Below are 9,715 nucleotides of genomic sequence, written 5' to 3'. Positions count from 1 at the left end.
CACGCTGATTCCATTTGTTAGATATACACCCTTTAAGGATAGCAGCTAATACTGGAGGAAGCTTAATTAACTCCATTAAACTAACTATGATAATGTGGTATACTTATGAAACCTATTGTCTATTGACCAAAGGAGTATATAATGTGAGCTATAGAACAGCCAATTACTGGGTAGTCAACTAAAATTACATGTAGCGGATTTGATATTGTATTCACTCATGTTGCCTAGACATAGATTTATTATATGACTAGCAAATTAGGAAAAACTGCTAACTAAAGAGGGAATGATCATACTGAAAATTCCAGTAGAAGTGTTGTCTATGTGGAGAAAACAAGCTAGAGACTCAAGTACATTTATTTTGAATATACCTGAACAACAAAAACGAAAATATCACAAGGGATTTGGTCAGATATTAAAGTATAATAAAGGAATGTGACACAATGCCTAAAATGAATAAAAGTATGACATCGGATCAAGCAATATAAGAAGAATATATTGGTGAGTAATATAGAGTTTTATATTATAAAAAATTAACCAAGCATTAAGCATTTGAACCGAATTAAATTTCCTTACCACTCAAGTAAAAAAAACAACTCCAAAGTTCTTTGAGACATCCAAGTACAGTGTTACGTGGCCAAAATTGATCATCATATCCTAAAACAGTACGAGGTCGTATATATATATTTATACTCAGCTTAAAATTCACACGTCCTTTTGGAAAATTCTCTAATTTCCTTCAAGTTAAAATAGAACAAATAAATTGAGACGACAAAACTTATTTCGTGTCAATGTGTATTATTTATTATTTTTCTCAAAGTCAGAAGTTTATTTTCTGTGTCACTGTGTGGGGTATATTTTTTGTATTTTTTTTTCAAGTCAAAAAGTTCTTGAAGAAGCAAACTCCACCAGTACTCTGATTCTTCAATTGTCCCAACCGCCATTGATGACATAGCAGAAAAACTGTGTTCATTGAACCGGGGTAAGATTCTCATCCTCTCTATGTTTAAATCGCCACAAAAAAATTGGGTTTTTTTTCATACAGAAGAAGCAAAATTTTGTTGGGGTTCATTCAGATTAACCCATGGCTCTTCCTTCTTCAACAACTGTCACAAATCAAGAATCTCAACTACAAACCCTAAACCCAACTATAATCCCTGGTCTTCCAAACGATTTAGCAGCGGTTATACTCGTATTCGTTCCTTACTCTCATCATTCACGTCTCAAATCCATTTGTAAATCATGGAAGCAATTTTTCTCTTCCAAAACCATCATTTCTCTGCGGCAAAAGCATCTCCCACTATCTACTCTGTCTCCCCTTCTCTGTATATTCCCACAAGATCCTTTAATTGCTTCGCCGTACCTGTTTGACCCTAGAAATCTTGCGTGGTCTCCACTTCCACCTATGCCTTGTAACCCTCATGTATATGGGCTTTGTAATTTCACTTCGATTTGTATCGGCTCTCATTTGTATGTGTTAGGTGGGTCGCTTTTTGATACACGATCTTACCCTCTTGATTACCCATGTCCTTCATCCTCTGCTTTTAGGTTTGATTTTGGAACTTCTTCATGGGAGACGTTGGCGCCTATGATTAACCCTAGGGGGAGTTTTGCGTGTGCTGCGGCACCTAATTTGGATAAGATTTTGGTGGCGGGTGGTGGGTCTCGGCATACGATGTTTGGGGCGGCTGGTAGTAGGATGAGTTCAGTGGAGATGTATGATATTGGGAAAGATGAGTGGGTTGCATTGGATGGGTTACCTAGGTTTAGAGCAGGGTGTGTTGGGTTCTTTGTTGGGAATGGAGAGGAGAGGGAATTTTGGGTGATGGGTGGATATGGTGAGTCGAGGACGGTCTCCGGTGTGTTTCCTGTGGATCAATATTATAGGGATGTTTTAGTGATGGAAATGAAGAATGGTGGGAAGTGGAGGGAGCTTGGGGATATGTGGGAAGAAGGGGAAAGGTGGAAGCTTGGAAAGATTGTGGTGGTTGAGGATGTGCCTTCGGAAGCTCCTGCAGTATTCATGCTCGACCGAGGAGATATTTTCAGGTATAGTTATGGAATAGCTTTATGAAACTGTTAGTTTCAGAGAATCCTTAATTAACTTTAAGAATGAATTAATTAATAGTATTGGAATCGTATGCACCCGAAAATTATGGAATTGACATAGAGGATTCATACTACTTACACCGACTAGTTTGCATTGAGGTTTGTTTGATTCATTGACTGAAACTCAGTAAATTAAGGAACCACACATCTAGCGTAGTTATTGCAACATCACTATGACAAGTCTAATACATTGTGCATCTAAGAGTCGATTTTGGTGAAATATCCTACCCCGGTATTGTGTCTTCTTCCTGGGAAAGGGGTGGATAACCTAGTAAGGCAAGGAATTAAGCACTAGGTGACAATTTGGTATCTTGGTTTGATGCCCTGATTTGTGATTTATGTTTTCTTCTTTTGAGGAGTTGAAATATTCTTATTAGAGTTGGTCAGTAGAGTGACGTTTGGTTTAATTTTTTTGGATAATGGTGGTGTCCAAGCCAGTTTGGCGCGCACTTTACTAAATCGGTTTGCTACTACCTCCTGTGAGAACTGAAAAGAGATATTGGGCAACTCTCATTAATGTATAGACAGATGCGTACAAATCACTTTTCACCTTTTTATCTATACTTAGATTTGACCCAGTTTTGTCGAAAATTCGAAAGAGTTCTACCAAATTACTTTCCTTTTCTTTCGATTGACTTTCTAGGCTCATTACTCAATTCACGGGACAGAATCTTCTCGATGCTGATCTTCAATGTACAACTTTTAACAAAAAAAGAACTTTTTATTTTTCATTTTGTTGCAAACTGTTTTCAACCAAAAGCCAAGAATAAAAGCTCATTATGTTTTTTGTCTCAAATTTTTTACCCAGATGCCTTCCGTAGACTCATTGAGATAATTGTTCGCAATGTCTCCTGGAGACTTTTGTAATTCTGTAATTTTCCATTTTGCATTATCTCCTTGGCACTTGCTTCAATCAAGTTTACTTACCTCATCCAAAAAAGGAAAAGAAATTAGAAATCCAAATGCCACTGAGAACACCCAATTGGGTATCACTCATGGGCAACATTAATGAACACAAGATCAAACCAAATCCATTGTACGTTACTCCCATAAATGATCTTTTCCCTTTATTGCCATTGTTATTGTGACTCTGGACCCCCTTGGTAAACCTCTCAACGCTAATCACCTCCATTTATGGCCGGAAACAAGTGCCGAAGCTTCCCTAAAAATCTCAAGTTATTTCTATTTCTATGGTTTTGCCAAAGGGAAGTAAATTATTTGAAAATAATTAATCAATAACCATACTCATCCTTTTATGAAGATAATATCATCAGGAACCTAAGCTAATCATCAATCAAGAATATACTAGCAATTAGAATGCCACTTTTTTTGCGTAATCTTTAAACTATAAGATTTTTAGCCATCTCTGAAACCAATTTGGACCTCTCGCCTTCCTCTTCTATTTTTCTTTCAACTTCTCTTCCTCTCCAAAATTAAAGCACCACTCATAGAGAGTTTCTGAGCTTCTCAGATTGTGGGTCTTCAATGGAGGAGGCTAAAAATGGTAGTGAAAAGATGGAACGGTGGAGTAGTGTGCAGTTGAGGATTACCATGTATTTTTCTTTCTTTCTTGTTGTTTCAACGTTTTAAAAAATATAATTACCATGTGACATCTTTTTAGAAAAAATTACATCTGTCATTAGTTAATTTGCTCATTTAATATTCGACACTCTTATAGATACAAATGTTCACAAGACACTTTTGTCAAGTAAAAGTGTCTATCTGGTCACTAGTTAACTTGGTGTGTCTTAACTTACAAAACTCGCCGAGTTTAAGGGGCTATCCGGGTATTTAGCCTTTTCCACCTTATTGTGATTACAGCAATCTGTTTGGTTCCTCTATTGAACACCATATTAGTCAATGGAACTAAATGTAAGTGGATATGGTTTATGACTCGTCTTTAGACCGTTGGTTAACTGATGACCACATTGATGGGTTTTAAAGTTTTTGATGCCAACAGATAAATCATTCCTCGACATCATATAGATTTCGTTGGGTATGGGCAAAAAAAGGATTGGCGGAAATTGTACGTCATTAATTTCTTAGTGAAATAGGTTCAGTTCACTTCTTTTACATGGAATAAACATTTCTCGCCTATCTACCTGAAACACAGTTAGCAAGTAGTATATATGTGTGAGTGTATCTTTCTGAAATGCAAGAATGCTCACTTGTCCTGTTTTATTGCATGTAATTAGAAAATTTATTCAACTTTTATGGTATATGAATAGTGGACATAGTGGTGGAACATTATGTTGAGTTCTGTTGGATAGGTGAAGAACAGCTCATTGTTCATATTATAATATGAACTTGAAGACTCAATTTTTTGTGTATGAGTCAATAATATTTATGCAGGAATATGTCTACATTTGTTTTTGTTTATAAGGAGTATGATATGAGTAAGTGGTTGATCTGACTGTAGCTTGTTTGTTCTGAGGTTTCTCAAATTAATGTTTCTTGGGTGCATCATTGGTCTCTGCTTCATGGAAGATACTAACAGATCCTGTAATGTCGGACGGGATAGCAAACAGGAAAAAGATAACTCTTTGAGTATATTTTTGGGTGTATTACAAATGTGCTCTTTTAAAATTTTATTTATTTTGTGGCTGTGTTGGTTCACCACTATCATATGCAGTCTTCAAAGTACACAGCTTTTAGAAAGCTTCTAAATTAGAAGCTTATCCATGTATTTTCTGTTAAACCTCATGATAGAACTTGAAACTTTGGTTATTTGATGTTGAGTTTCAGGATTTTTTTTCTTGGAAAGAAAACTTTAGAGTTCTTGGTAATATGCATATACATCTGATTCATCGAATTTATACTCAACCCTAATTTAGCTAGAACAGATTCTGTAGGGTCTGATTGCCTATTTGCGTGTGGCTACCGCCTATACTCTGTTAGTTTCACAATACTTGGAAATTTCGTCAATTTGTCAGTGTCCACATGAAGGCCTAGTGTTTCGTATCTTACATTTTTCTTGTCCTTTGCTGCATTTGTAGCTATATAATGGCTTCCAACAGTTGGATAAAGGAAACAAGTCTGCCAAGAAAAACATCTGATGAATCATCTGTTGGCTTTGTTGCATTGGATGGGGAGCTGCATGTGATATCTCATTTAAATGGGGTTAAATCAAAGGAGTGCCAAAGATTAAGGCAGCAGAAAAGGTCAACTATGCTTGTACAAATATACCATCCTAGGACGAAGTCATGGAGGGCTGTCACTACAAGGTCACCTTTTCAGCACCCTTTGGATTTCAAAACTGCAGTTATGTGCACCATTCGTCTGTAGATCTATATTGTTGCATTGGTGTGCCTATGAAGCAGTTGTTTGGTTTAGTAGATCCTCCCTCTTTACCTGTTGTGAATGGCATTGTGTATATCTTTCATTGACATGTTCTTATTGTCAGAATTAGTACTGTAAATGCAACTGTAATAAATGTAATTCTTCTTATCTCTGTCTCTTTGCTTTTATCAATTGCTTCTACGAAACACTTCCATGTTTTGCTCTCCCTCACACACACACACATTCCCTTTCTATAATCTTCCTTCAGTTTATCCTCTTCATATTTTGAACTTTTATTCGTAGTTCAGTTTCTTTATGTTCTTTTGGATTTATCTTCTCTTCAGCATCAGCAGTTTTGACTATGATGCCTTTTCTCTCCGTTGAGTGCTTTTGTCTATCTGGTTGCCTTCTGCTTTAGCAACTAAATGTTGTTTGAATCCTCTCTAGCAAAATCTTTTGTCATAGAATCTGCTGTCCTCAAATATGAAATTAGTTCCAACCTCCCAGTTGGATACTTTTTGTGCTTTGCTTTCAGTTTGTGTTCTAGTCCATCACCCAACCTCAACCCCTCCCTCCCCCTTTGAAAAAAGTAGTGAATCCTGCTTTGTGCCTGTTCTGTTAGGAAATAGTAACATATTGTAACACTAGAACAAACAAAATTACCCGTAGAGAGTAAAGATTATATGTATAAATATAATGATGCAGCCAGCCTGAAAGACAAGTAAGGCTTCCACACGGGGATGGACAGAGGGAATAAATTTGCACCTCATCGTCACCTGTTGATCCTGCTGCCATATGCATTTAACCATTTGCACTTGTCGTTTTCATCCCATTTCTTTCCTTGTCACAGATTGTGCTGCAATATATGAGTGTTCTTTCGAGTTTAAATGCTTACCACACCTAGGTTGTGCCTGGTTAGAGAGGGATGATGAATCTGGTCATTTAGCTTTTCCCCTTTTTCTGTTTTTGTTTTTGGGGGATCAGGACCTTGCTTGTCACTCTCTTCTTAGCTAGGAACTATTGTTGACATTCACATTGTATCTTTGAAATTGTTCTTTTTGCTCTTACATAAATGGTTTGTAGCCACATAAATGTATAAGTTTTGTTTTCGATGATAAATTTCATAAGTTAACCTTTTTTTCTTAAATTTTGTGTTAAGTCAAACGGTATCATATAAATTGATATGGAGAGTATATATTTGAGGTGGTCTGTATACGGATGAGGTTATCATATATCACTAGTAGAGTAGTATTTTTCTCTGAAATTGGAGACACCAGTCACTTGAATTGAATAGTCACAAATTACATAAAGAAATAATACGTGGTAAGAGTATTATTTATGTAAGGTGCATCAGCACTGGGTTGACTGAATCAATAGGAAACTTGGTACAAGTTTGAAGCCAATTTGGAAACCTTTGTAGTATTAAAGAAAGAAAAAGCCTCTGTGTTAATGGCTGCGCTATTGAAGTAGGTTCCTGGAAACTGAAATTATTGGGAATGGACTCGCTCCGTATCAATTTATATGATGCACTTTGACTAGGCACAAAGTTCAGGAAAAAAAGACTTGAAATTTATGATCTAAAGTAAGTCATAGATGTTTGTCAGTTTGTGTCATTATAAAATCATCTCGTAAAATGAGTTGGAACTAAATATAATAATGTGTCATTGACGGATTTAAAAAAGAAAAGTGTCATATAAATTGGAAGAGGGCGTATAAAACTTCCATAGTCTGCGGACTTCAATTCTTGGCTGCTATATAGAAGTCAAATGCTGCTATTTTTTTCTTAATTGTCTAGTCTTTGTTGCCTAAAAACACATGCATAAAATACTAGGTTGTTGTTTTGTTCAAACATTCTAATGGTCCAACTAATTCTTGCCAGCAATTTCAGTTGCATTAATACCAAATAGGAATTATCTTTATATGATTTCGAATGAAAATACTACTTTTTAATCTCTTTGCAATTATTTTTATATATGAATTTTAATAAAGCGCCGTAATTTTTATTTTTTTTATAAAGCGACGTAATTTTTCTCTAACGAACAAAACTTTAGTATGAGAGCACTGCTAAAATTTTGGACTCAGTTTCATTCATTTGGCTTAATTAGGTTGGCTTAAATTTGTTAATCACAATTCATAATCCGAGATATATAATGCTAAATCGTGATTTGGCTATTGAAGTAACATTTCAAACGACAAGAGTATGGGGTCAAATTTACCAGCTTATTTTAACTCAAACAATTTTTGAACAGGTTATAATTCAACTTATCCGTTTTAATCCGCTTAGATTTAACCTATAGTACTCATTTTTACACCCCTTAGATAAATGTGGTAATTTTTTTCTAATGAACCCAGTCGCAATTAAAATTATACAGAACCTCTCTAAATTATACTCTCTAAGATAATAATTTTTCTTTGGTTCTGATTTGGACCAGTGAAAAAAATCACCGATTTCGATAAGTTAATATATTTTTGGAAGACTCCTATGTAAATATATGATCCCATTAATATTATTTCAATAATTGAGATTATTAATTATTTTATTTCTTATATTAATTTTATTAATATGATACATAAATTAGTAAGATTAAGATATAATGATTTTGATGTAATCAAAATTAACTTTCATTGAATCTCGAAAACACTCTTTAAATTAATTAATATTAATCTATCGATTAATTACCACTTATACAAAATAATAAAATTTTAAGATCTCGACAAATATTTAGTCTAGAGAGATCCTACCGTAATTATAAAAAAAAAGTTCATTGCCTGAGTGACAAGATTTTAACGATTCAAATCAAAATTAGATAGTAATTACGTATATTGCCCGCCATTAGATAGTCATTGACCCATTCAATTTCCAACTTTTTTTAATTAAAACTCTTCTCGTCAACAGTCAATAAAAAGGAAAAAGACTTGAAACATTGTCCAGAAAAAAACAACTCTTAAAAAATCCTCATAATTTCAATGTTTCATGCATATAAATAGACCCCCTATTAGTAACTTTATTTTGTATAATCATAAATATGAGATCCCAAAATAGAAATATTATAATAGCAATAACATTTGTTATTCTACTAAGTAGCATACCTCATGAAGCTACATCTAGGATTTTAAAGAAAGAAGGATGGAGAAATAGTAATAAACATCTTTTGTTACCATCTTTCTACAAACCCGTTCGTACTCCTACTCCTGATCCTGGCACTGAAGGCAAAGCGTTCAGTGCCAGGACTATCGAGCAGAAAAACTTTTCTGCTCGAGGAAGGAGGGTGGTTGTTCATCCTCCTCCTCCTTCCTATGATAGAGCTTTCAGCAAAAGAGACTCTAGTGTTTCTTAACGGGTTTAGTACTCCATCTATAACTCATTAGACTTGAATCTTGTACAGCAGAATACCCGTTTTTTTTAAAAAACTTTGGTGTCAGGATCAACTTGGGCGTACTTCACTAATTTCATGGGGTATTTGTCATCTTTTATCAATAACAGGTATCATGTAACTCTGTCTGACAAAATTAAGACAGATGAAAAGAAATTAATTAATGTTTTTGTCTCTACTGAAATTTGAACCTGAAACTCCATGGTTCTCAACTCACATTTTTTTTTTTGTATTTTTTTAAATTTTGTTTGATCATTCTTTCATTTGTAATATTTAAAAAAATCCTGACGAAGTCCCTGTCCGGGGCATAAGGATTATTTGTGCTTGTTATAAGTCGAGAAAAGTCTCAAAATAGTCCTTTATTTTTGGACATAGACTCAAATTCATTCGTATTCTTTTACATGGAGTACTAATAGAGCTAATTGTTTATCAAATTGGTGCACTTTTGGTCCCTTCAAGCGACGATTAATTATTTGCCCTGAGTTTCTAAAAAGAAAACATCATGTGGCATTTCCATATCAAATTTTAGCAGAGACTATGCAGATTCTTTTAAGAAATGTAATTCATTATCATTAGATTGTGAGCCTAAGGTGTGTGTTGTTGGTGGGTGGGTAGGTGGGGTGATCAATGACCTTTTATGATATTGTCTCGGAGTCAAGTGTCTTTTTTGATTGCCAACTTGATCAACACTAACGCCACTGACAACCTCAAGTCCAGGGACATTATCAGAAAAGATTTCTTAAGACGTAGATATTATACATTGCTATATAAAAGTTAATCAAGTTGTGATTGTCCCAATGGATATTTAATGTAATTTTGGTCTGATGTTCTAAATGTTAAAGTGAAGAAATTTAATCAAGTGTGAATAAATAACATGAGTTACTAAAAATAAATGAATGAAATTAAAGTAGCGAATTATATGACAAAATTGACTTCTACGTTTTTCAATATCTTTA

The 9,715-nt window shown here is 34.6% G+C and overlaps 1 protein-coding gene across 1 annotated transcript; it reads left to right on the top strand.

The window, feature by feature from the left end:
* The first annotated feature begins 823 nt into the window (after nucleotides 1-823).
* Nucleotides 824-5,561, top strand: LOC102588040 (F-box/kelch-repeat protein OR23). Its single transcript, XM_006351579.2, has 2 exons — nucleotides 824-2,046; nucleotides 5,103-5,561. The coding sequence occupies exons 1-2, from the start codon at nucleotides 1,082-1,084 to the stop codon at nucleotides 5,389-5,391; spliced, it is 1,254 nt and encodes a 417-aa protein (XP_006351641.1). The 5' UTR covers nucleotides 824-1,081; the 3' UTR covers nucleotides 5,392-5,561.
* The last annotated feature ends 4,154 nt before the right edge of the window (nucleotides 5,562-9,715 follow it).

Source organism: Solanum tuberosum, unplaced genomic scaffold, assembly GCF_000226075.1.
Source record: "Solanum tuberosum cultivar DM 1-3 516 R44 unplaced genomic scaffold, SolTub_3.0 scf00130, whole genome shotgun sequence".
Classification (NCBI taxonomy): Eukaryota; Viridiplantae; Streptophyta; class Magnoliopsida; order Solanales; family Solanaceae; genus Solanum; species Solanum tuberosum.
The sequence above is the reverse complement of the archived record's forward strand: the minus strand, read 5'-3'. Positions and strand labels throughout refer to the sequence as shown.